General features: G+C 43.0%; 1 protein-coding gene across 2 annotated transcripts in view; it reads right to left on the bottom strand.

The window, feature by feature from the left end:
- Window positions 1-456: 456 nt before the first annotated feature.
- Window positions 457-27841, bottom strand: part of LOC109899747 (glutamate receptor ionotropic, delta-1) — a 472062-nt gene continuing 444677 nt past the window's right edge. Inside the window, exons 14-16 of one of the 2 annotated variants that reach the window (XM_031835660.1) lie at window positions 22007-22173; window positions 15043-15283; window positions 457-1730 (exon numbers count right to left, since the gene is read on the bottom strand). In XM_031835660.1, coding sequence (XP_031691520.1) covers window positions 1293-1730; window positions 15043-15283; window positions 22007-22173 — 846 coding nt within the window. In that variant the 3' untranslated portion in view covers window positions 457-1292. Of the gene's footprint in view, window positions 1731-14856; window positions 15284-22006; window positions 22174-27841 lie in introns of both variants that reach the window. The other variant, XM_031835661.1, reaches the window with a different exon arrangement.

Genomic DNA, 27841 nt, shown 5'->3' on the forward strand with positions numbered 1-27841 from the left:
CCAATGCATGCTTTTAGAAGGCGAACTGACAATTCCACTATTGTTGTTCACAGCACACACATCAGCGTGTCCCCTTATCTCATTACCAGCTGATTATCAGCTGTTGTCAAACACACATGAGTCTGGAAAGACACTTCTCTTCCTCAAAAAGTGTGCAGCAAATTTGACTAGATGAAAAGTTGAAATGAGTATAACAAAATATTGTCTATTATATTGACAAGATATTTGAGTGCCTGGCTCTAACAATGGAAATACATGTCCTCAAAGATGTCAGGCTGGCGAGAAGTGGCGACATCAGGTGGGAACATTTTAGCCAATGAGAGAGCAGACAAACATTCTATTTTCGTATACCTAAAATGCCTACTATTTAGAATGCAGGTATGGGTATTCAGACACGCCTACTCACTCATATATGAAAATAAATGATGGATTACAAAAGCGACGTGGTACAAAAACATATTTTTATAATTCTTTATTGTTTTCATATGAAACAAATCAACTCTTTCCACTGTCTTTGAAGTGTCTTTTCATAAATTTCATACATTCATATAATGTTAATTTGAAAGAAAACATATTTGAACTTGGCACTTAGAAAACAACCAGAAGGAATTATCACCTTAATTTAGAACAAATTTTACAAAGCCATTCAAACAGTAATTTTTTGTATAATTTTGTATCTGTTTTTTAAACCCAACTTAAAAAATTGAGAATATTCAAAATACAGTTTTTTTCCCCTCACCTCTTTTTGTCCTTACTTACAAATATGTACATGAAAGTCATTTTCCTAATTCTGTTTTCCTCCATATTTCTTCAGTGAAAAATAAAATAAAATGCCAGACATTTATATTTTCTGTCACCTGTGACGATTGATCCTTTAGCCTATAGCTCACCACAGTCAGCATGAATCCTGATCTTGTCCACATTCTGATTGGGCCCACATTTTCAGACATGGGTCCACGCATTGTTGACCAGATTTCCTGGTCCCTCCCTGTATGCAAAATATTTAACAAAAGCATATTTCCAAATAATATATATTTTTTAATACACATACAGTATTGATGCCAAAAGTCAATGATTTCAGAGGGTTGTGTAATGATGACTTAAATGGTTTCACTGTCCAGATCCGTCTACACTTGTAAGATAGCCATCACAATCAGATCACAAAACATCTTTCCATTATCTACACCTGTCAAAAAATGTGAGCACAATCAGAATGTGGAGGAAAAAAGATGCATGTTAGAACCTAGTATAAACGGAGTTTGAGTGTCTGTGATTGCGCTGAGGCTGAGTAGTCAGATTGAAGTCCCATGGCTTACATCAGTGGCTTCTGGAATGGTTCTTCCAGGCCCTGATTGGTATGACTTTGGCATTGGTGTCTTGACAGGGCTCTGTTGGCAGAGCCCCCCGTTGGGCGCCCTGTGTTTGCAGCGGATAGCGGGCATGGTGGCGCTGCTGAGGGGTAGGGGGAGGGTTCTGCCAGTGCCCCTGCCAAGTGTCCTTCCTGCTCCTTGTCCCTCCTGGAGGAAAGTGGTCACAGAGACCGACTCCCTGTGATGGCCCAGGTAGTGGTCCCGTGAAGGCAGGCCTTCCAGGGACTGGCTGGGCTGCATGCTGCTGATGTCCAGGGCAGAGATCTCGATAGATTGGCCCGGCAGCTGCTTGTGCACCATGTCCTCGTCAAGGAGGCTGTTCAAACGCTTGTGGACCTGCTCTAGATTCACCTCTTTGTCCTGGAGAGAGAGAGTGAGAGAGAGTGGAGGAGAGAGAAAGGGAGAAAGATACAGAGACAAAGGTTATTAGGGAGGAGAAGTGCAAGAAAAGTGAAAAGGGGGGGGGTAAAGAAAGGTTTGAAGGAGAAAGAAGCTGTGATGAGCAATTGTTTGATTTAACATGGTTAATTCTCCACATTGTCTACATTACATTTCCTATTAGAAAATATGGAATTACTTCAAAACAATATTATTCAAGGAACACTAACGTAAAACCTACGTCAACACTCGCTGCAATCACAAGCTGGAAAATTCAAGCATAATGGTGGTGAGACATTACCTTACAACAAAAAATTAAATGATTTCATCTGAAATGTGTTATTTTAAGCATGTATCCACAATTACAATGAACTATTACCAGAAAGTCTCTTCCTTCAGTACACAACAAATTTGAAAGTATTAATTTAACACCAGGCATGTTAATTTGAACACTCGTCCAGTGTTTATTTAGGTACTTTCTCATCAGTGTTAATTTAACACTTTTTGTAATGCTAATATTGAAACTCTAAATGTTAAGATATAACACCTCAGATGTTGTTCAAATCCAGTGTTTATATAGGGCCACTCAGTGTTAATTTAACAGGTTTAGTGTTCATATTGATACAGTTGGGAGTGTTAAAATATAACACCTCAGATGTTGTTCAAATGACCCATTTGAGTGTTTTTTCAACACCCCCGGTATTAAGCAGTAACAACTTTCAATGTTGGGGATCAACTCTAGAGAATGCATCCTGTAGCTGAATTGACACCAGGAAGTGCTAAATATGCACACTAGAAAATAATCATTTTTTGTCTGATTTTCTCCCATTCATAAATCAAGCCTGCAAGTAGAAGGCAAGTTAAAAGAAGAAATAAAGGATTCGTTACAAGAGTAGTGACTCTGCTTTGTTTCATTTATTTATACCACAAACAGTGCATCACAGGCACATTAGAATGAAAGAGGTGCATCACAGGCACATTCAATTTAAATCAGTGCATCACAGACACATTAAAATGAAATCAGTGTATCACAGGCGCATCACAGTCAAAACAGTGCATCACGGGCACATTAAAATTATTTGCAGAGTTGCTATTTAAAACAAGTGGAAGCCCTCAAAAGACTAGGTATGCAATTTTCTTGACAAAGTTGCCAATAATGTCATACAAAGGAACAACATAAAGGCTCTCATCAGCACCATAAGCACTTTGAAGGATAAAAGGATTATACAATTTCAGATCATCAACATTGACAACAACACTATCAAACACAGCGAATGCATGGTAATGTTCACTGAACTTATCAGTATGCAACTTGTCTAGCAATAGGTATACAATATAGTCAACCACAAAAGTCTGGGATTTCATGCTCCATCTTACTGCAAACTAACAGTCCCTCTCTGTACTCTGTGCCATCCATCTTAACCCAGCTGGTAAAGTAAATGGCTTTCTGCATAGTGACCTGAAGTGACGCTGCCAACTCCTCACCACCAGTAAAATCACTCAGGGAAAATGCTTTCATCGGTCCATACTGTCACACCCTGGCCACAGAGGCTTTTTATTCTCTATGTTGGTTTGGCCAGGGTGTGACTAGGGCGGGCGTTCTGTTCTTTTGTCTATGTTTTTGTACTTCTTTGTTTTTGACCGGGTATGGTTCTCAATCAGGGAAAGCTGTCTGTCATCGTCGCTGATTGACAACCGTACTTAGGTAGCTCTTGTCCACATGGGTTTTGTGGGTAGTTGTTTTCTGTTTTGTGTTTCAGACACCAGACACCAGACACCAGACACACCAGACACAGTCTCCCAGCAGCCTCTATACTGTACACCACTATGTACTGTAGTGTTGAGTCCAGTTGCATGGCAGTTTCATGTACATTGTACCTGACAGGACTGTTTAGTTTTCGTTCATTCTCTTTGTTATTTTGTTTTGTGTTCAGTTTAAATAAAAATAACATGAATACTTACCATGCTGCGCTTTGGTCAACACCTCCCTCAGACGAACATCGTTACACATACTCTGTATGTCGCAATGGTCATATCTCCCTGTGATGGCCTATAACAAATTTGTGTTTTTTGGAAAGGGACTTAGTGATGTTCTTGAGGGTGTTTTTAAAGAGTTTGTACTTTTCCTCAAACCTCATGCTCCACATTATGCCATAAAGGGCCGATTTATCTTATGCATGCTGGGTAATGTATGCATGCTGGGTAAGTGATGTTAAGGCATTATCGAATGTTTCAGATACACAGTCATGCCCTGGCTAAGAAAAGGGGAAAAAACTGTTGATTATTTGAAGTAAGATGAGCAGTAAATTCCAGTTCTTATTTCCTGGTGGAACATCACCCAAAATCAAGTGAACATTTCTCACAAGACACAGAGTTTGAATATAATTAAGTGCTATGCTATTTCCACTCTAGGTTGACTTTAGTTGGACGGTTTTTGTGCTCCGAGTACCCATAGTCAAACGAGTAGATTCTAGAGAGAAGCGCACGTTTCGAAATCAAGGGGTTATTCATAGGCCTAACTGACAGAAGAGCTTGTTTAATTTGGGAGTGGTAGTAAGCTCTTCTAAATCACACACTACTGTAGACACGACACCACAAGTAAGCAACTTATCAATGATGGAGGCACACATATCTTTAGCAAGACTGTAAAACAGCGCCGGTAAGTAAAATGGCACCGGAGCAGAAGGCAGACGTTTTACGTTCCCCCAACCGATTGTTTTTTTGTTAGTTTATCTGTGTTATTTGTAACTTATTGTTTTACTGTACATAATGTTGCCGCTACCAACTCTTATGATGGAAAATAACTTCTAGACATCAGGACTGCGATTACTCACCACGGACTAGCAGAATCCTTTTTCTTCTTTCACGACTCTGACGAGCCCGAGGCGGAGGATATACGGCTCCCTCGGGAACAGGCCCCGACCCCAGTGATCTGCGTGAAGAGAAGGCAGAGGGCGGGCTGCCTTCTGCGTAGGAGGCGATCGGAAAAAAAACTGCACCCCTCAATTCTGCTCGCAAACAAGCAATCTTTGGACAATAAAATGGACAAGTTACTGGGAAGATTAAACTACCAATGGGACGTTAAAAACTAACATTTTATTCTTCACGGAGTTATGGCTGAATGACAACAATATCAAAATACAGCTGGCTGGTTAAACGATGTACCGGCAGGATAGAACAGCGGCGTCTGGTATTTTATGCGCAGCTGGTGCACAATATTTAAGGAAGTCTCGAGCTATTGCTCGCCTGAGGTAGAGTTTTTCATGCTAAGCTGCAGACCACATCACCTACCGAGAGAGTTTTCATCTATATTCTTTGTATCTGTTTACATACCACCACAGTCAGAGGTGAGCACTAAGATATCATTAAATGAGTTATATTCCGCCATAAGCAAACAAGAAAACGCTCACCCAGAGGAGGCACTAGGAGCCGGGGACTTTAATGCAGGGAAACTTAAATCCGTTTCACCTCATTTATAACATGTTAAATGAGCAACCAGAAGGAAAAGAACTCTGGACCACCTATACTCCACACAGAGATGTATACAAAGCTCTCCCTCGCCCTCCATTTGGAAAATCTGACTATAATTCTATCCTCCTGATTCCTACTTACAAGCAAAAAGTCAGATGAAGCAGATGCTAAGCTACAGGCCTGTTTTGCTAGCACAGACTGGAATATGTTCCGGGATTCCTCCAATGGCATTGAGGAGTACACCACATCTGTCATTGGCTTCATCAATAAGTGCATTAATGACGTGCCCCCCACAGTGACTGTACGTACATACCCTAACCAGAAACCATGGATTACAGGCAGCATCCGTACTGAGCTAAAGGCTCGAGCTGCCGCTTTCAAGGAGCCGGACTCTAACACGGAAGCTTGTAAGAAATCTCACTATGTCCTGCGACGAACCATGAAACAGGCAAAGCGTCTACACAGGACTAAGATTGAGTCATACTACACCGGCCCCAACGCTCGCCGGATGTGGCAGGGCCTTTAAAACATTACAGACTACAAAGGGAAGCACAGACAAGAGCTGCCCAGTGACACAAGCCTACCAGATGAGATAAACTACTTCTATGCTCGCTTCGAGGCAAATAACACTGAAACATGAAAGAGCACCAGAAGACTGTGTGATCATGCTCTCCGCAGCCGATGTGAATAAGACCTTTGGACAGGTCAACATTCACAAGGCCACATGGCCAGATGGATTACCAGGACGTGTACTGTGAGGATGTGCTGACCAACTAGCAAGTGTCTTCACTGACATTTTCAACCTATCCCTGTACGAGTCTGTAATTACAACATGTTTCATGCAGACCACCATAGTGCCTGTGCCCAAGAACACTAATGTAACCTGCCCAAATGACTACCCGAATCGTAGCACTCACGTCTGTAGATATGAAGTGCTTTGAAAGACTGGTCATGGCTCACATCAACACCATCATCCCAGAAACCTTAGACTCACTCCAATTTGCATACCACCCAAACAGATCCACAGATGATGCAGTCTCTATTGAACTCCACTGCCCTTTCCCACCTGGGCAAAAGGAACACCTATGTGAGAATGCTATTCATTGACTATAGCTCAGCGTTCAACACCATAGTGCCCTCAAAGCTCATCAATAAGCTAAGGACCCTGGGACTAAACACCTCCCTCTGCAACTGGATCCTGTACTTCCTGACCGGCCGCCCCCAGGTGGTAAGGGCAGGTAACAATACATCTGCCACGGTGATCCTCAACACAGGGGCCCCCCAGGGGTGAGTGCTCAGCCCCCTCCGGTAGTCCATGTTCACTAATGACTGCACGGCCAGAAACGACTCAACAGCGGTAGGCCTGATCACCGACAACAACGATACAGCCCATAGGGAGGTGGTCAGAGACCTGGCCGTGTGGTGCAAGGACAACAACCTCTGCCTCAACATGATCAAGACAAAGGAGATGATTGTGGACTACAGGAAAAAGAGGACAGAGCACGATGGGGCTGCAGTGGAGCAGGTTGAGAACTTCATGTTCCTTGGTGCCCACATCACCAACATACTAACATGGTCCAAGCACACCATGACAGTTTTGAAGTGGGCATGACAAAACCTACTCCCCCTCAGAAGACTGAAAAGATTTGACATGGGTCCTCAGATCCTCAACAGGTTCTACAGCTGCACCATCGAGAGCATGCTGACTGGTTGCACCACTGCCTGGTATGGCAACTGCTCGGCTTTCGACCACCAGGCACTACAGAGGGTAGTGCGAATGGCTCAGTACATCACTGTGGCCAAAGCTTCCAGCCATCCAGGACCTCTATACCCGGCGGTGTCAGAGGAAGGCCCTAAAAATTGTCAAGGACTCCAGCCACCCTAGTCATAGACCATTCTCTCTGCTACCACACAACAAGTGGTACAGGAGTGCCAAATCTTGGTCCAAGAGGCTTCTAAACACCTTCTACACCTAAGCCATAAGACTCCTGAGCATCTAGTCAAATGGCTACCCAGAATATTCACATTGCCCCTCCCCTCTCCATGCCACTTTCTGTTGTCAAACTATGCATAGTCACTTTAATTAACTCTACCTACATGTACATACTACCTCAACTAACAGATGTGCCCTCGCACATCGACTCTGTACCGGCACCCCCCTGTATATATTGTTATTTTTTTACTGCTCCTCTTTAATTACTTGCTACTTTTATCTCTTATTATTTTAAATGACACCGCCGGTTAGGGGCTCGTAAGTAAGCATTTCACTGTAAGGTCTACACGTGTTGTATTCGGCGACTAATAAACCAATAAAATTTGATTTGAATGTCCATTCTTCTCAAAACAATCACTTTGAGTGTTATCATGTGGGACACCAATGTCACCACCCATTTGTGGAGCTTCTGACTGCACTGGAGAATCGGATACATGAGAGGGCCCTTCTAAGCTTAATGCATCAACTACTTGACCAATATTCTTATGAATACTATTCAAATGTTTTCAGAAACCTGAGTATGTTGAAAACTGCAGTCTATAAAGCAGCATTCCCCAAGAGAGGATGGCTTTCACTTCAGCAGTAATAAATTCATGAACTTCTTTGAGGAAAAGATCATGATTATTAGAAAGCAAATTGCGGACTCCTCTATAAATATGCGTATTCCTTCAAAGTTCAGTTGTCCTGAGTCTGCACAACTCTGCCAGGACCTAGGTTCAAGGGAGACACTCAAGTGTTTTAGTACTATATCTCTTGACACAATAATGAAAATAATCATGGCCTCTAAACCTTCAAGCTGCATACTGGACCCTATTCCAACTAAACTACTGAAAGAGCTGCTTCCTGTGCTTGGCCCTCCTATATTGAACATAATAAACGTCTCTCTATCCACCGGATGTGTACCAAACTCACTAAAAGTGGCAGTAATAAAGCCTCCCTTGAAAAAGCCAAACCTTGCACCAGAAAATATAAAAAATTATCGGCTTATATCGAATTTTAGAAAAGGCTGTTGCGCAGCAACTCACTGCCTTCCTGAAGACAAACAATGTATACGAAATGCTTCAGTCTGGTTTTAGACCCCATCATAGCACTGAGACTGCACTTGAAGGTGGTAAATTACCTTTTAATGGCATCAGACCGAAGCTTTGCATCTGTCCTCGTGCTCCTAGACCTTAGTGCTGCTTTTGATACCATCGATCACCACATTATTTTGGAGAGATTGGAAACCCAAATTGGTCTACACGGACAGGTTCTGGCCTGGTTTAGATCTTATCTATCGGAAAGATATCAGTTTGTCTCTGTGAATGGTTTGTCCTCTGACAAATCAACTGTAAATTTCGGTGTTCCTCAAGGTTCCGTTTTAGGACCACTATTGTTTTCACTATATATTTTACCTCTTGGGGATGTCATTCGAAAACATAATGTTAACTTTCACTGCTATGTGGATGACACACAGCTGTACATTTCAATGAAACATGGTGAAGCCCCAAAATTGCCCTTGCTAGAAGCCTGTGTTTCAGACATAAGGAAGTGGATGGCTGCAAACTTTCTACTTTTAAACTCAGACAAAACAGAGATGCTTGTTCTAGGTCCCAAGAAACATAGAGATCTTCTGTTGAATCTGACAATTAATCTTAATGGTTGTACAGTCGTCAAAAATAAAACTGTGAAGGACCTCCGCATTACTCTGGACCCTGATCTCTCTTTTGACGAACATATCAAGCCTGTTTCGAGGACAGCTTTTTTCCAACTACGTAACATTGCAAAAATCAGAAACTGTCTGTCCAAAAATCATGCAGAAAAATTAATCCATGCTTTTGTTACTTCTAGGTTAGACTACTGCCATGCTCTGCTTTCCGGCTACACGGATAAAGCACTAGATAAACTTCAGTTAGTGCTAAATACGGCTGCTAGAATCCTAGAAAACCTTATTTCAAGGTTTTACTGCTAACCTACAAAGCATTACATGGGCTTGCTCCTACCTATCTCTCTGATTTGGTCCTGCCGTACATACCTACACGTACACTACGGTCACAAGACGCAGGCCTCCTAATTGTCCCTAGAATTTCTAAGCAAACAGTTGGAGGCAGGGCTTTCTCCTATAGAGCTCAATTTTTATGGAATGGTCTGCCTACCCATGTGAGAGACACAAACTTGATCTCAACCTTTAAATCTTTACTGAAGACTCATCTCTTCAGTGGGTCATATGATTGAGTGTAGTCTGGCCCAGGAGTGTGTAGGTCAACGGAAAGGCTCTGGAGCAACGAACCGCCCTTGCTGTATCTGCCTGGCCAGTTCCCCTCTTTCCACTGGGATTCTCTGCCTCTAACCCTATTACAGGGGCTGAGTCACTGGCTTACTGATGCTATTTCATGCCGTCCCTAGGAGGGGTCACTTGAGTGAGTTGAGTCACTGATGTGATCTTCCTGTCAGGGTTGGTGCCCTCCCCTTGGTTGTGCCGTGGCGGAGATCTTTGTGGGCTATACTTGGCCTTGTCTCAGGATGGTAAGTTGGTGGTTGAAGATATCCCTCTAGTGGTGTGGGGGCTGTTATTTGGCAAAGTGGGTGGGGTTATAACCTTCCTGTTTGGCCCTGTTCGGGGGTATCATCGGATGGGTCCACAGTGTCTCCTGACCCCTCCTGTCTCAGCCTCCAGTATTTATGCTGCAGTAGTTTATGTGTCTGGGGGCTAGGGTCCGTCTGTTATATCTGGAGTACTTCTCCTGTCTTATCCGGTGTCCTGTGTGAATTTAAGTATGCTCTCTCTAATTCTCTCTTTCTTTCTCTCTTTCTTTCTCTCGCTCGGAGGACCTGAGCCCTAGGACCATGCCTCAGGACTACCTGGCATGATGACTCCTTGCTGTCCCCAGTCCACCTGGCCGTGCTGCTGCTCCAGTTTCAGCTGTTCTGCATGTGATTATTATTATTTGACCATGCTGGTCATTTATGACATTTGAACATCTTGGCCATGTTCTGTTATAATCTCCACCTGGCACAGCAAGAAGAGGACTGGCCACCCCTCATAGCTTGGTTCCTCTCTAGGTTTCTTCCTAGGTTTTGGCATTTCTAGGAAGTTTTTCCTAGCCACCGTGCTTCTACACCTGCGTTGCTTGCTGTTTGGGGTTTTAGGCTGGGTTTCTGTACAGCACTTTGAGATATCAGCTGATGTACAAAGGGCTATATAAATACATTTGATTTGATTTGATATACCCATCCTGAGCACAGATCAATCTGAACTTGGTGGAGGGATAGAAGCTATTATCAAATGAAATATCAATGACTGGCTGTTTCTGTGCAACAAAGCACCGTAGTATACATTTATATAGTTAAGACGTTTTGTCCACAACTCTCACGCTAGGGGTCTCTCTTGTTTTGTCTACATCAATGTTGTAGATGGCTGTCTGCACAAATGTATAGAAGTTGACAAGCGCATCATCATACATCAGGTTAAAGACAAAGTGGGCTTTTGAACAGTTCAAATGCACACAGACCACTAGCTGCCTGGCAGTAAACAAGCCTCTTGTCCACCCCAATGTAGTAGTTGACAATCTTGCTCTGTCTTCTTCTGACGGCAAGGAGGTATGGCTGTTGACCATGGCTCACATCAAGATGGTCTTCAATGCTGCAGCATGACTGCAAAACACAAATGGTCTTTTTTAAGTCACACTCTACATGTTAAGATAATGAAGAGACAATCCAAAAAAGAAATTACACAACAATTACTGTATCATCTTACCTTATGAAAGTGCACTAGTCTGCCCACAGCATCACTGGCACTGATCTTGGTCCTCTTCCCTCCTGCTGGTGGTAGGAGGAGATGAAGCAGCAGCAGCATGGAGGACATATCATTGTCCCAGTCTGAGCACAAGAAAAGGCAAACATCCCAAATCACATAAAACAATATCGCTGAGTTTGAAACATTGCTTTAACCACGAGATAATCCACTTACCGGTTTCGCTGTCATTCTCTGGCAGTTTTCAGCAGGCGACACAAATCGGTGGTCGTTGTCGGGATTTTGCCAATTTGATGACTTTAGGCTTCAATACAGTGTCCAACTTTTCAATGAATTTAGAGGTTGTTTCATTGTCAAACATCAGCAAAAAGTCCTGATTTACCTAAAACAAAGTGGATAAACTCAACTTCAACATCTAATATGTCTTACCCACCAGGTCTACTAGTCAGGGCATCTCGGACCATCTATTAAGACAAGAGAAAAGTTAAACAATTTTGGGTTGTTTTATGCTGTCGCTATCTCCATGAAGACCAAACACAGAAATGGGATTATCAATATCCAATATCAGTTATGGCTAAATCTCCTGAGGTTGTTTTGACCTTTTTAGATCTCATGTCTAAATCACTTGACGAGAGGGATAATGTGTCTATTCACGAAGTAGATGTTAGACAGCCGGCAGGAAAAAGTCTGAGCACAAACAATGGACCAAAGCAATCAATCTATATATTCATGTTACTTGAAAACATTATGTGAGACTGTAGAAAGATTGTGAGGCACAGGTCTGGACTGGCCTCAATCAGGTCCAGCAGGACATCCTCCACCACCTCCTTTTGTGAATCATCAATAACGTGTATTTGTGCTGAAGGGGGCAGTCCAAACCTATTTTGGACTACAAAAAAGAGAGACTAATCAGAGAGATAAGCCACCTAGGGGGCAACAATAATAGGTCTGACCCAAATCAAGCCCAAGTGTTCAATTTCAGAAAATACATCAGACAGTTCATATATTCACCTTGATTAATGAAATCTCTGATTAATGAAACCAGGCTGCAACTTCATAAACTTCTTGCATTTTTGGTATTGGACCTTCACCAACATGTTACTCTGCACTCCTGCAAAATGTGATTACATACAATGTCATATTTAAGTTAAATTTGGTTGCAAACATTTTATGGTAAAGCTTTACATATAGAAACAATCACACAAAATGCCCCCTTATACTGTCTCCCCTTTGTCTTCCCTGCAGTGGATCAACCATTTGTTCCAAATGCCACTTTAATGATGTAACAGGTTTCTACCTGCCTGCGGATCTGGGGCTGGCAAGGCAATATTCCAGTGAAATCAACCAACCAAACTAACTAGCTACATACAGTTACCACCACCACTAAAATATATTGGAAAGTTAAACTGTATACATTTCAAGCTGTATTGGCATGAACACAATGTCTGATCTGTGATTAACAACAAACACACACCATAGACATGTTCATCTAAATGGCTGAGGAAAACCGTACAGCGTCTGGCCATGTGTGCTAGCTAGCTAACGTTAGCACTCAGTTACAGTTGAGGTCGGTGTTGTAGGCAGCTATATAGCTAGCTAACAATTTTTTTGCCAGACAAACATTCTTAGTTATATGCGTTTTGAAGAACAAATTAGTAGATATTAGCCATTTTGTAACCTTCACTTCCTGGCTAGCTACATGCTGCACCAAACAAGGCTCAAATTGATCACACTCGGTCACAACCCAATCTAATCACTTGCTAATTTTAGCGAACTAATGAAGTTGAGATAAAGTTCCCGCTAACATTTAGCTAGATAGCTAATTAATCTAACGCTATCATTAACTAACCATGTTAGCTAGCTAGCAACCTTCTAAATCTAAAGTTCACTGACGTAGCTATTATCTATAAACAAAGATCTCGACCATTCACTTAGCCGATATAACAAGTTTGGCCACCAGCTAACTATTTAAATATTTAATATTTTAAAACATGAACATATTACTTACCTTACACTACTGCACAATTCCAGCTGCCATTGAACCATAGGCAATTAGATGCACAGGAAGGTTCAAGTTAAAATTGGAAGCTCAATCAACACTGCTCACTGCCACCGCCCAACCTCTGTACAGTAACTCTCACCTGGGAGTTATATTAGTACAGAGGGTGTAAAAACAACTCATAAATCAACACTTAACACAGCTAATGTAACACCAAGAGAATGAACACTTGTTAACACTGGCCAATTTGCTGTGTAGAATGCCTTTCTTTAAATAAATGTTTCTATGGACAACAGATGCTGTACCTGTAGCACACTACTGCATGAAAAGAATCACGTCCTTATAGACCGACTGGTTGAGATGGGTATACAATGCCAATGCATCACACTTTGTGGGACAAGATAGACACAATGAAGGAGACAAAGACCTAAAATCATTTAAAGAAATCATTTTTTGAAAGTCTCTATATTTTTGGTCGTTCACTACTCCAAACGTTGTTATTTGGAGTTGAGGAGCAACCAAAAGTGCCAAAAGAAATGTTATGGATAATAGGATCGCGCAGAAAAATCTAGTGCACCGGAAAACAGCCAAAAGTATGGCCTCCTAGCTACTTCTCCTTCTCCTTCCTCTCATTGTTACCAAACATTTCCCATGCATCCATTCTGTTTAAATCATAACATAAAGACGCCAAACAACAGAAGAGACCATGGAGTAAGACGACCAGTGAAGCGATACATATCTATTCCTACCCATCGCCCATGCCCTCCCCCCAACCCCACACAGTACCCCGTATATCTCAGGTCTCTCCTGAACTGTGTCAATAGTTTCTGCCTCCTCCCAGTCTCTGTCTGTCCACATGTCACACTTGCTTTCCGGTGAAGCACTTGTAATGTCATTATATGTCAATGGACCAGAAACCCTTTCCAGACTGTAGACCTTAGTGGCCTGCATAGGATCACAGACAATAATACAGTTCGTAAATAACCAGCATGGTATCTGGAGATTGACATATAATTGCAAAAACACGTATAGGGCGTATTTGGACTGGGTACAATTTACTGGAAATTGTTGTCATATTGTCTACATACACTGTAGCTGTCATAAGTGGTCTTTGTAGCTAAGTTGGTATCGCATGGCTCTCGTTAAAGCCAGGTTAGTGGTTCGATTCCCAGGATCACCCACATGTAAAATGGGATGCACGCTTGACTAAGTCGCATTAGATAAAAGTGTCTGTTAAATTACATATATTGTGAAATAACACCTGTCATTGAAGAACATGATAAGTTATGAGATCCAAAGACACCTTTATGATGGAGTATTACACTAAAGGACAATTAATGTTTAATAAATCATCACTCGATAATATAATGCTCCATTAATCATATATAGCCATCATGACAACAATTTTACATTAAGTCCGTTATTTTCTGTGGGACTTACTGCTTTATTGTATTGTCCAATCAAACAGACAGTGTCTTGTTTGCTCACACTTTAGTTTAGGGATCCTTGTCAAGCCTTTTATGTCTGCACACCACCAGGGGCTGCCCAGTCTCTAGCAGGATGAAGTTGTGTTTAAGCTGTTTGGAAGCAGTAATACATGGATGGATGGGCTAAAGAGAGCGTTTGCATTGAATGAGGCAGCAAATATCTACCCCGAAGTGCAACGTTGTTGAATTAATAAACCAACATAATTGTCATTATTCATATTTTTGCAGTAATCATTATTGCTATCCATGATAATGACTCACTTTTAAGCAGAAACAAGCAAAAACAAGCAATTATTTGCATGTTTAAGTATCTTAATAATCATTCAAAGGCTCTTTTGAAGTACAAAAAACCCAACCCAACTTCTCTCCCACTCAAAAACAAAAATGAAAAGATCACAACAATTTGGACTATCATCAGGGCACACCTATAACTGGGTGTACTGCAGCTCTACTAAATCAGGGCTGGCGTCTGCGCCAGGATCCATAAAGTAGAGTGTGGCAGTGGCATCTCTGGGCAGGACCGGGGGGCCCGGGGGTCTGGGTCTCGGCCGGGGCCTAGGGAGGGGCCGCGGTGGGACCAGGCCCTGGATCGGGGCTGCATTCTCGGTCACCTCTTTGGGCTGCTCACGCCGGCAGCGGTTGCTGCTCCACCAGGTCTCCAGGGCGGCCACCAGGCAGGCCAGCAGCAGCCCTGCTGCCAGGATGCAGAAGACCCCAGCAAAGCTTTGGAGCCTCAGGGACCTGCCCTCTGGCTGGGCCTCCAAGTGGCTGTCCAGATCACAGCGACCCTTCCTGGGCCACCACTTCTGCTTCAGGATGTCCAGGTCCCCTTTCTCCTGCAGATCCAGGATCCTTACAAACACAGAGAGAGGAGTTTTATAGTTCTGGGGCTTCACTGAAAGCACGGGGTGGGTACTGTGCTAGAGTGAATTCCCATTCAAACATTAGTGATAGGATTAAAGTAAATGGAGTGAATTAAATTGGACTCAGTTGTGAAAATGTCAGATTTCTGGTAGAGGATATGTTCAATTAATGTTTTTAATGTGAAATATTACAATGTAGAGATCTTATTGTGTCATATAAAATTAAATCAAACTGGCCATAAGAGAAGATGAATAACAGTCCTTTAAACTGTGGGCAGGAAAATGGTGACTCTTTCAATTGAATTTGTTTTGAAGTGAGTTAAACAAGAGCTGCCATCCTGATGATGAAAGGCTAAACAGAGCCCATTAGTAATCTTACAGTATGGATGAGAATGTATATTGGAGAATGATGGCTGAAGTGGCTGAAAAGTGAACAAAGATAGTGATTCTCTCCCAACCGAGAGGATGGCTAAGGACAGGGTCATTATTTAACCCCCTTTACAACCACACATCCCACACACATAGAGCAACATACGATACTGAATTGTATATTCACACTTATGCATAATCACCATTCAAGTTTTCCTCATTTGGTATCTGTGTCATTCCACGAATAGAATGCCTTTGGATAGTGTAATTTTGTAAACAAATTATATTTATTTAACCAAATTTTAACATTCTGTCATGAAGAGCACGCTCAACTTCATAACAAACATGTTTCCCCATCTCCAGAGTTAAACAAAAACAAATAAAATACAGACTATAAAAGGTGACAATTAAAGTGACAGGGTTGACCGTAACAGGGTTGACCTTAACAGGGTTGACGATTTCATCTTAAATCAGCTATAACTCCCCTTATGACAGGGGGAATGGAAGCTGAGCAACGGGAAGGGGCAATTGACCGTTCACTAAGCCCTGCCCCCCTTGGTTACTGTTACAACCTTGGACAACATTTTCCTGGGAAGCCCAATTCCCCATTCAATCACTTGCAAAATCCCATCAAAATTATCTCAAACTGTGTTTCTACACAATTAAATTAAACACAGACTACCCCTTGTTGAAACTCTTGAATATGTTGTGGTAGGATGTCATTACAATTGCTTCACAGGAACATGGTAAAATGATGTTTGTAGTGTAGCTAGCACTGAAGGCTCTGAATTCACTATCACCATGCAGTCAAAGCTATAATTACTTTTGGAGCTAACTAGTGCTCTCAAATTGTATCTTGATGTTGACAGCAGATGGGGTTAACATTGCTAACTTAGCTAGCTAACATACATTTTGGGAAAACAACGTATATTAACACTCAGAGTGCTGGAATTCTAGTACTACTAGAATGGCCATGAAAGTCATTCTAACCATTGATATTTCAGTTGTATAAGTATTCCATAATAAATAACAAATTGCTAAATTGGTGCATGTATTATGTTAAAAATGTACATTGTAATCAGTCAGAAAATGTGTTGACTGTAAATAGTGAAATTAGATGATAGTGTATTTTCCGACCAAGACAATAGTTGCCTGCCCAGCTGGCATATCCAGACTACACATAAACGAGATTGAAACTAAAGAGAATAAAGAGACTGATGACCTGTGCAGCTGACATTGACAGCATGCATTAACAAATAAGCGAGGAGGTTACCAAATAGCACTTCTTACATATCATCCTACAGAGGTCCAGGCCAGACGTGTTGATTGTTATACCCTATCAGAAAGAGCAGATTCCAAGGATTCTAACCTATTTTTGCATCAACAAAAAAACTCTACAAATTGCACGGATGGTCTCTGTTTCAAAACATAACTTTTATCTAGAATAACCATGGCTCTGTGCATTCCTCATGTGGCTACTGGTGGCAATCAGCAATAGCCATTTAGGGAAAATATCCTTTCCATTTTCTTCTCTTACATTCCATAATATTCTTACTGTCAAATATGTGTGCTGACTGTGGTAGAGCAGGGCCTGTGATATCTGCTAAATGACAAGTTGATTTCATTGGCATGGTGCAACCATAGCCTTGGCTACTAAGCACAGATCTGGGTTAGGGTTTGGCTGGGGTAGGCTGTGATTTTAAATAATTTGTTCTTAACTGTTCTTAACTGACTTGCCTAGTTAAATAACGGTTAAATCAAATAAAAAATACAACTGTAGCATAATAACAAGTTAACACCGGATCGGATCCACTTGGAGGATTGGATTGTCTGACTACAACCTTTATGAATACGGTATTGCATGTGTTTTGGTGTGATGTATACCGTGATGATTTATGTAGTTAGTTGTAGTTGAGGACTTATTAATAGTTGATGGTTGTGTGGTAAAATAATTGTTATTTTGATTATGATTTGATACTGGGTTTACGCTACACTTGTATGAACAGACAAACATTGCGTGACTAAGGTCGCTTGAGCTCCCTGAACTTCTTTTCCCGGGCTGGACTTTTTAGGCCCGAGGTACAGAACATTTCAGGAGGAACCAGAGCTCATTATTTGTTATATTGTTATGTGTGTGTGAATGGTTGGTAATACAACCGACGCAAAATAAGTTGTTTTTGAAGTTCTTTCCAATGTTTAAGGGTTTATGAAGTGTATTTCCATCCTGACCATTACATAAGTTCTTTGTATTGGTGTAGACTTGACGGACCAGATGGGACTCATTCCCTCCCAAACCAAAAGGAGAAACCAATGTTCTCTGGTAGGCACAACCTACCTGGCACCCCTATAAATAATAACCTCAAGTCAAAACCGTTACACTACACAAGTGTAGAAAACATTAACAACACCTGATCTTTCCATGACATAGACTGACCAGGTGAAAGCTATGATCCCTTATTGATGTCACTTGTTAAATCCACTTAGATGATTGGGAGGAGACGGGTTAAAAAAATAAAAATTCAGCCTTGAGACAATTGAGACATGGATTGTGTATGTGTGCCATTCAAAGGGTGAATGGTCAAGACAAAATATTTAAGTGCCTTTGAACGGGGTATGGTAGTAGGTGCCAGGCACACCGGTTTGTGTCAAGAACTGCAACGCTGATGGGTTTTTTACACTCAACAGTTTCCTGTGTGTATCGTGAATTTTCCACCACCCAAAGGACATCCAACCAGCCTGACAACTGTGGGAAGCATTGGAGTCAACATGGGTCAGCATCCCTGCGGAATGCTTTTGACACCTTGTAGATTCCATGCCCAGGCAAATTGAGACTATTCTGAGGGTTCTTAATGTTTTCTATACCCAAACTAATTTCACACATAACAGCAGATGAAATTAATAAAGTATAGTATGATGGGGGAGAATGGGTAAGTTGATGAGCGAGGGGCAGCGAACAATGCATTTATGTAATCATCAATTGTGAAGGAAAAACAAGGTGGGCCATTCTATTGTGTAATTAGAATAGATTAGTAATCTCAAAACAGTGTACCCTGTACCAGTCCACCGGATCCAAGCAGTCTTATTAGTCTACTCTAGGCCTATTTGGAGTAGGCTATACAATGAGAGAGTGCATAACTTACAATGGCAAAACCAAGACGAATGGATGCACATGCAATGTTAGAGTTGCTACAAGATCTGAACGAACGTGACTCAGGGAGGAAATAGATCATGATACCGCCGATTATTATTCTGATTCATGGTGAAAGGCTTTCCGTATCTAGGTAAGGATCCATATCGGGCTGCAGATAAGCGAGTGTTGGATAATGTTTAAGATCGGATAATGTTTCAGATCAGATGGTACTGAAAGGAGGAATTCGCCGCTGGCCTGTTGCTGTGTTTTACAACATGCTTGACTTGGCCGCTATCAACTCTACCCGTTGTTTAAACAATGCATGAACACCATGAGCAGGAGAGACTTCATCATGAGTCTGACAAGCAGGCTATGTGAGAGACATATGAGGGTCAAGACAGCAGCAAAAATTCAGAGCAAATTGCAAACAGCTCCCGGGGAGGAGAAACTACAAAGTGAGCTGATGCACTCGGGACAGAACCCATGACACCTGGTTCAGGTGCAAGCAACTTGTTTGTGGGAAGTGTTGCAATCAAGTGAAAGTGTTGAAGATTTGTGGTGACTGTTAGGACAAAGGATAACATCTAAATGAGATCCACCTGTTGCACGAAGACATACCATACTGTAAGCACGAACGAGGCCACAAACAATGTGTCTAAGTGAAACTATTTTGACCTGTCATATCAACACTTATATGAATTATATTGCAATTATAATGGCGATTTTCACTTCACAAGCACGCTTGGCACTTATACTGATGTTTAGGCTACTCACATTTTCTGATTTTCTTCATTGACCATGTGTCTTGCGGTTTGGGTATTTTTGTTTTGTCTTTATAAAAACAAGCTTTTACTGTGTTTCAACACACATGCTTTTTGTTTCATACTTGTAAAAAAGGCACTCCACAAAACATTTATTTTCCACTTGAAATTATGTTTTTAGTTTTCTTCATTTTACAGAGCCTACAGTAACAAACTACTGAAAATGGGGAGAGGTGGGTTCAAGGAGGAAATGGCTTTATTGACAAAATCTTGTACTATCCCATCACATAAGTTCACATAACAGGGTTGCCTAAGCCTGAGGGACAAATGTAAATGAATCACTAATCACATTAAATAAATAATGCTGTATAGAAGTTACTTTGTCAAAGCATTTGGGGAAATTTGGGGGTTAAGTGGGTTCAAATCTACCGAGAAGTCAGACAAACATGAAGTAGGGCATGCCAAATTGGTGATTTTCTGAAAAAAATTAAACTTATTTTAATAGATTGGCCACGGTACAAAATTCTTTAGAACCCTCTTCCCGATAGATTAAAATCTGTCTGCTCTATTTGTTCGGCTGCCCAGAGAACAAGCTACTCATCAATTTCAGTGATGAATGGAGAATGGTACTCATTGTAATAAAGTTTGATCAAAGCTGAATCAATGTCTGCAAGACCACAATGATAGTAACTTATTCACAAAACAAAACAGAATATAATAGCAAAGTATAACATTACTGTAATATATAAATTCTTATATTTTAGGCTGATCGTGAGAATGGTTGCATTTTTCTCTCACGTGGCCAATCATCAAGTGTGCCACTAGGCAAAATGTGCTTAGATTGAAACAAAAGGTATGATACAGGTGTGATACAGTTAACACCATCTGTCTTAAAATTCACTCACTGTACATCATTCATAACCCTGTTCTTTGAAAGAGCACTACATAACTCAAGATCTAAATGCATATTCCCATGAAACTGATTGAGAGCAAATGGTTGGCATGTAGATGCTGCATGGATGTTTCACTGGAAAAACTTGAAGAATTCTCATTCACCTTTGAGAAGGGGGCAGGGTGACCTCAAAGTTGTGCCTAAAGCAGGGCCGGACTAGCGCATTTCGGGCCCCGGGTCACCAACCTCCAGGGAATTTCAACACATTTTGACATGGGGTAGGAAGAAATATGTGCAGTTTTATAATGCAATTCTACACATTTTGTCATGTGGCTGAGAGAAAATGTACTGTTTTGTAGCACATCTCATGCTATTCTTCACATTTCTATCAAGAGGATGAGAGAAGTTTGCAGTTTTGAAGCCAACTTCCTGCTATTCTACACATTTTTCCATTATTTATGACGTGTTCAAATCTGGGAAGCCCCCAGTTTTTTTTATTTGGGTTATCTGTGTGCCTGTTCAGTAATCCGGCCCTGGCGTAAAGCAGAGGTAAAAGAAGCATATGTGCAGAATTTTTTTTTGCTCTGGTGAAGAGGGTTCCAGGGGGGTGGGACAGGGAGGAACGTAACGGGTGGTTACCTTTTATACAGTGTGAGAGGGAGAGGGAGGTGCTTCTCTAACAGGTGGGGGAGGGAGTGACGCGGTGAGGGAGAGACGAGAGACGCAACCAACCAAACCGACTCGCGTTATGTTAGACTAATAGCTGCCATAGCTAGGTTATTCATCATCAAATATGATCATGTAGTACCGGTCTTGACTGCATCAAACCAGGAGAATCTAGATATGCTAGTCAACATTAGCTAACTAGACTAATTGAGGCTGCAGTGCATGCGCTTTCATCATACAGTTACAAATAACTTAAGAAAATTAAGTAGCTGCCTACCTGTTGGCTCGTGGTTGTTGTAGCCTATCCTCCTTTTCTCTTTTAAATTCCGTTGATTAGATATTCTAACTTTTGCCAAACATGGAGGCTCTATGACTGTAGACTGTCACCGCTGTGATGACTTATGATTGGCCGCCAACAATAACAAAAACGAGCTACACGCACCACGCTCCACTCTCGGGAAAAGTAACAGCAGCAGCATGAATTATAAAATGTCTCTCTCTACTGCAGCAGTTGTGTCCGATCTGTACGGGGCCTTCCGGACATGTCAGTTAAAATTACACATACCAGACCTGTGACATTATTTAGAATTACGGATCAGGTGTTGGATATTCGGGTACAGGTGGATCTGTGACGACCTCTAGTCCCAAGGACCCAAGGATAAAACAAGGTGGCATAGTACGGCTAAAGCAATAGCTATTTATATGTTAAATCCGCAAAGTTACAAAAACACACTTGGAATTTGTTTGTTACAGCATAGATGTATGGAATCCAACTAATATTGTGTTTTATCGAAGACTAAAAAGGCACTATTCGTGGAACCACCCATCTACAGTACAGAAACATAAATACAGTAGGTGGCCGTTGGGACAAGTTGGCTGGAAGGGGGAACTTACTTCTGGGAGAAGAGGTCTCTGTAGGGGCTGCCATGTTGCAGGGCCAGGCCATAGCCCTTACTACTCATACTGTTGCCTGTCACTGTCAGGGTGCAGTCATCATCTGTCAGAGCAGCATACTCCACCACAGCCATGTCCCACAGGAAGGCAAAGGAATCTCTCTTGGCCTGGGGAAGAAAATATAAAGGGGTTACATTGAGGGGATGGTGGAACGAATAGGCAAAACAGACATACAGTTGAAGTCGGAAGTTTACATACACCTTAGCCAAATACATTTAAACCCAGTTTTTCACAATTCCTGACATTTAATCCTAGTAAAAGTTCCCTGTTTTAGGTCAGATAGGATCACCACTTTGTTTTAAGAATGTGAAATGTTAGAATAATAGTAGAGTGATTTATTTCATATTTTATTTCTTCCATCACATTCCCAGTGGGTTAGAAGTTTACATACACAATTAGAATTTGGTAGCATTGCCTTTAAATTGTTTAACTTGGGTCAAATGTTTTGGGTAGCCTTCCACAAGCTTCCTACAAAAAGTTGGGTGAATTTTGGCCCATTCCTCCTGACAGAGCTGGTGTAACCGAGTCAGGTTTGTAGGCCTCCTTGCTCGCACACACTTTTTCAGTTCTGCCCACAAATATTCTATAGGATTGAGATCAGGGCTTTGTGATGACCACTCCAATACCTTGACTTTGTTGTCCTTAAACCATTTTGCCACAACTTTGGTCATCACAGCCATGAGTTCTATTTTTGTTTCATCAGAACAAAGGTAATTTCTCCACAAAGTATGATCTTTGTCCCCATGTGCAGTTGCAAACCGTAGTCTGTTATTTATGTCGGTTTTGGAGCAGTGGCTTCTTCCTTGCTGAGTGGCCTTTCAGGTTATGTCAATATCGGACTCATTTTACTGTAGATATAGATACTTTTGTACCTGTGTCCTCTAGCATCTTCACAAGGTCTTTTGCTGTTGTTCTGGGATTGATTTGCACATTTCGCACCAAAGTACGTTCATCTCTAGGAGACAGAACACGTCTCCTTCCTGAGCGGTATGATGGCTGTGTGATCCCATGGTGTTTACACTTGCATACTATTGTTTGTACAGATAAAAGTTCAAGCGTTTGGTATTTGCTCCCAAGGATGAACCAGACTTGTGGAGGTCTACAATTTGGAGGTCTTGTCACGCCTTGGTCTTAGTGTTTTGTGTTTTCGTTATATATTTTGGTCAGGCCAGGGTGTGACATGGGTTTACGTGTTGTGTTTTGCATTGGGGTTTTATAGGATTGGGATTGCTATGATTAGGGGTGTGTCTAGTTAGGTTTGGGCTGCCTGAGGCGGTTCTCGATCAGAGTCAGGTGTTTCTTGTTCTCTCTGATTGGGAACCGTATTTAGGTAGCCTAAGTTTCGCTTTGTATTTCGTGGGTGATTGTTCCTGTCTCTGTGTAGTTTCACCAGATAGGCTGTAATTAGGTTTCACGTTCCGTTTATTGTTTTTGTATTTATTAGTTATTTCATGTATCGTCACCACTTTTTTCATTAAAGTCATGAGTAACCACTACGCTGCATTTCGGTCCGACTCTCTTTCAACAAACGAAGAACGCCGTTACAGAATCACCCACCACATACGGACCGAGCAGCGTGGTAACAGGCAGCGACGGCAGGAGCAGCGAAAGGAGGACGTTATGGACAGCAATGGCATGGAGTATACGACGTGGGAAGAAATCGACAGGTGGGCGGCCAACCCAGAGAGAGTGCAGGAGCCCGCATGGGATTCGCTAGAGCAGTGCGAAGAAGGCTATAGGCGAAGGGAGTTGGAGAAACAGACACGGCGGCGCAGAGCGAAACCCGAGAGTCACCCCAAAAAATGTATTGGGGGGGGGGCTCAGAGGGAGACTGGCTGAGTCAGGAGATGGACCTGAGCCAACTCTCCTTGTTTATCGTGAGGAGCCAAGGAGGAGACCAGAACCAGAGCCGGTGTTAGAGGTGAGCGAAGCAGAGACTGTGAAGGAGTTAATGGGGAAAGTGGAGTGGAGAGTAATGAGGGAGTTGCTAGCTTGGTGCTATAGATACCATATTCGTCCGACGGATCGTGTCGGGGATTTGATGGCACCTGAGTTAGCGCTCCATACTCGTCCTGAGGTGCGTGTTAGTCGGCTGGTGAAGTTGGTGCCAGCCTCACGTACCAGGCCTCCTGTGCACATCCCTAGCCTTGCACATCCTGTGCCACCTCCACACTCCAGTCCTCCGGTAGCAGCTCCCCGCACCAGGCTTCCTGTGCGTGTCCTCGCTCCAGTATCACCAGTGCCAGCACCACGCATCAGGCCTACAGTGCGCCTCGCCTCTCCTGCGCTGTCGGAGTCTCCCGTCTGTTCAGCGCTCTCGGAGCCTTTCTCCTCTCCAGCGCTGCCGGAGCCTCCTGCCTGTTCGGAGCAGCCTGTGCTGCCAGTCTGCAGGGTGCTGTCAGTCTGCAAGGAGCTGTCAGTCTGCAAAGAGCTGCCAGTCTGCAAGGAGCTGCCAGTCTGCAGGGTGCTGTCAGCCTGCATGGAGCAGTCAGAGCTGTCAGTCTGCATGAAGCAACCAGAGCTGTCAGTCTGCAAAGAGCTGCCAGTCTGCAAGGAGCTGCCAGTCTGCAGGGTGCTGTCAGCCTGCATGAAGCAGCCGGAGCTGTCAGTCTGCAAGGAGCTGCTAGTCTGCAAGGAGCTGCCAGTCTGCAAGGTGCTGTCAGTCTGCACGGAGCTGTCAGCCTGCATGGAGCAGTCAGAGCTGTCAGTCTGCAAGGAGCTGTCAGTCTGCAGGGAGCTGTCAATCTGCAAGGAGCTGCCAGTCGGCAGGGTGCTGTCAGCCTGCATGGAGCAGTCAGAGCTGTCAGTCTGCATGAAGCAGCCAGAGCTGCCAGTCTGCAAAGAGCTGCCAGTCTGCAAGGAGCTGCCAGTCTGCAGGGTGCTGTCAGCCTGCATGGAGCAGTCAGAGCTGTCAGTCTGCATGAAGCAGCCGGAGATGTCAGTCTGCAAGGAGCTGTCAGTCTGCATGAAGCAGCCAGAGCTGCCAGTCTGCAAGGAGCTGCTAGTCTGCAAGGAGCTGCCAGTCTGCAAGGAGCTGCCAGTCTGCAAGGTGCTGTCAGTCTGCAAGGAGCTGTCAGACTGCATGGAGCAGTCAGAGCTGTCAGTCTGCAGGGAGCTGTCAGTCTGTAAGGAGCTGCCAGTCGGCAGGGTGCTGTCAGCCTGCATGGAGCAGTCAGAGCTGTCAGTCTGCATGAAGCAGCCAGAGCTGCCAGTCTGCAAAGAGCTGCCAGTCTGCAAGGAGCTGTCAGACTGCATGGAGCAGTCAGAGCTGTCAGTCTGCATAGAGCAGCTAGATCCGCCAGTCAGCCATGATCTTCTAGATCTGCCAGTCAACCAGATTCTCCAGATCAGCCTGTCAACCAGAATCTTCCAGATCTGCTAGTCAACCTGAATCTTCCAGATCCGCCAGCCAGCCAGGATCTACCGGAGCCTACTACCTACCTGAGCTTCCTCTCAGTACTGGGCTTCCTCTCAGTACTGGGCTTCCTCTCAGTACTGGGCTTCCCCTCAGTTCCGGGCTGCCCCTCAGTCCCGAGCTGCCCCTCAGTCCCGAGCTGCCTCAGTCCCGAGCTGCCCCTCAGTCCCGAGCTGCCCCTCAGTCCCGAGCTGCCCCTCAGTCCCGAGCTGCCCCTCAGTCCCGAGCTGCCCCTCAGTCCCGAGCTGCCCCTCAGTCCCGAGCTGTCCCTCAGTCCCGAGATGCCCCTCAGTCACGAGCTGCTCCTCAGTTCTGTGGGGTTCTGGGTGAGGACTATTAGGCCATGGTCGGCGGCGAGGGTGGATTATCCCAGGACGCGAAGGGGAGGAACTAGGACATTAATGAAGTGGGGTCCACGTCCCGAGCCGGAGCCGCCACCAATGACAGACGCCCACCCGGACCCTCCCTATGGTTTTGAGGTGCGTCCGGGAGTCCGCACCTTGGGGGGGGGGGGGGTTCTGTCACGCCTTGGTCTTAGTGTTTTGTGTTTTCGTTATATATTTTGGTCAGGCCAGGGTGTGACATGGGTTTACGTGTTGTGTTTTGCATTGGGGTTTTATAGGATTGGGATTGCTATGATTAGGGGTGTGTCTAGTTAGGTTTGGGCTGCCTGAGGCGGTTCTCGATCAGAGTCAGGTGTTTCTTGTTGTCTCTGATTGGGAACCGTATTTAGGTAGCCTAAGTTTCGCTTTGTATTTCGTTAAACACACACATGTCCAATGGTCACCAGCCTTTATCACAAACTTAACCACAGTCTATTTTCAAGTCCATGACACTCAGTCATTGCTGTTCACTGAGGCGTTAGCTAAAATGAACTAGGTAGTTTTCAGTAAGAGTGAACATGGCACATCTGTTTTCTCAGGGTATAAAGCAGTTGATCGCTTGACCATGACTAATGAACAGTAACAGAACCTCTAAAATCCTTTCGGAGTGAATATATATTTCTCTGTTTATCCTGGCATTTTCCCAAGAGTCTCAGATATTCCAAGGTCATTATTTCACAAATAAAACCCTCCATAGCCTGTCTGTACACACAATTTATTTACACAAGGTCTTGAACGAAAACTCCCAAACTAAACTTCATAAAGTCAGAAAATAATAGTTTTCTTGTCATTTACCATACGAACAGTATCTCAGTTCATATCACTATGATACTTTTGGTTTTATGACTTTACTCTTTTTTTTGTATAACTAACATTACTGTTCATCCAACATGATTTTATTTTAAGTACAAACTCACTAAGCAATTACCCCCTTCACTAAGTATCTGGTTTAATAACTGGAAAATACCTCAGGCTACTATCTCTGTGTGTGAGTGTACCTATGTGCTACTGTGAATATTCTCAATTAGCATTCACACTGAACATTATCTCAGTTAAAATCTCTCTGAAACCTTTTGTTGAATTATTCTCCTTTTGTCAAAACATATCAACAATAGTTACAGTTTTTGAATGTATACAGTGCCTTAAAGTATTCACACCCCTTGACTTTTTCAATATTTTGTTGTGTTACAGCCTGAATTTAAAATGTATTAAATTGAGATTGTGTCACTGGCCATCACACAATATTCCATAATATCAAAGTGAAGTTGTTTTTATTCACAAATTCATTAAATTAAAAGCTGAAATGTTTTGACTCAATAAGTATTCAACCCCTTTGTTATGGCAAGCCTAAATAAGTCCAAGGGTAAAAATGTGCTTAACAAGTCACACTCTGTATTCAAGTGTTTAACAGGATTTTTGAATGACTACTTCATCTCTGTACCCCACACATGGAGTGGGTCAAGAGCTTCAAGTTCCTCGGTGTCCAAATTACTAAAGACTTAAAATGGTCCACACACATGCACAGCCGTGAAGAAGGTAAGACAGCTTCTCTTCCCCCTCAGGATGTTGAAAAGGTATGGCATGGGCCCTCAAATCCTCAGGTTCTACAGCTTTGGCCCCTTTTTTCCCCCTTCACGCAAATCACGGGGTTCTGGGTCTGTTCCCGGGAGAACAGTATATCATTCACGTTGGGCATTAAGCTACTAGGAGCTTAGTGCCCTCTGGGTGAGCGCTTTCTTGTTTGGTTATGGCGGAACACAGCTCATTCAATGCAGTGTTCGTGCAAGCCTCAGTCTGTGGTGGCAAAAATTCAGATAGAGTATCTCATGATAAGCTTTGAACCACACTACCTCAGGCGAGCATTAGCTTGAGACTTCCTTAAATATAGTGCACCAGGTGTTATTTACAAAAATACATAATCCGCTGCCCCTTGTCTTACCAGATGCCGCTGTTCTATCCTGCCGGTACAGTGTGTAA

This window comes from Oncorhynchus kisutch, linkage group LG11 (assembly GCF_002021735.2).
Source record: "Oncorhynchus kisutch isolate 150728-3 linkage group LG11, Okis_V2, whole genome shotgun sequence".
Classification (NCBI taxonomy): Eukaryota; Metazoa; Chordata; class Actinopteri; order Salmoniformes; family Salmonidae; genus Oncorhynchus; species Oncorhynchus kisutch.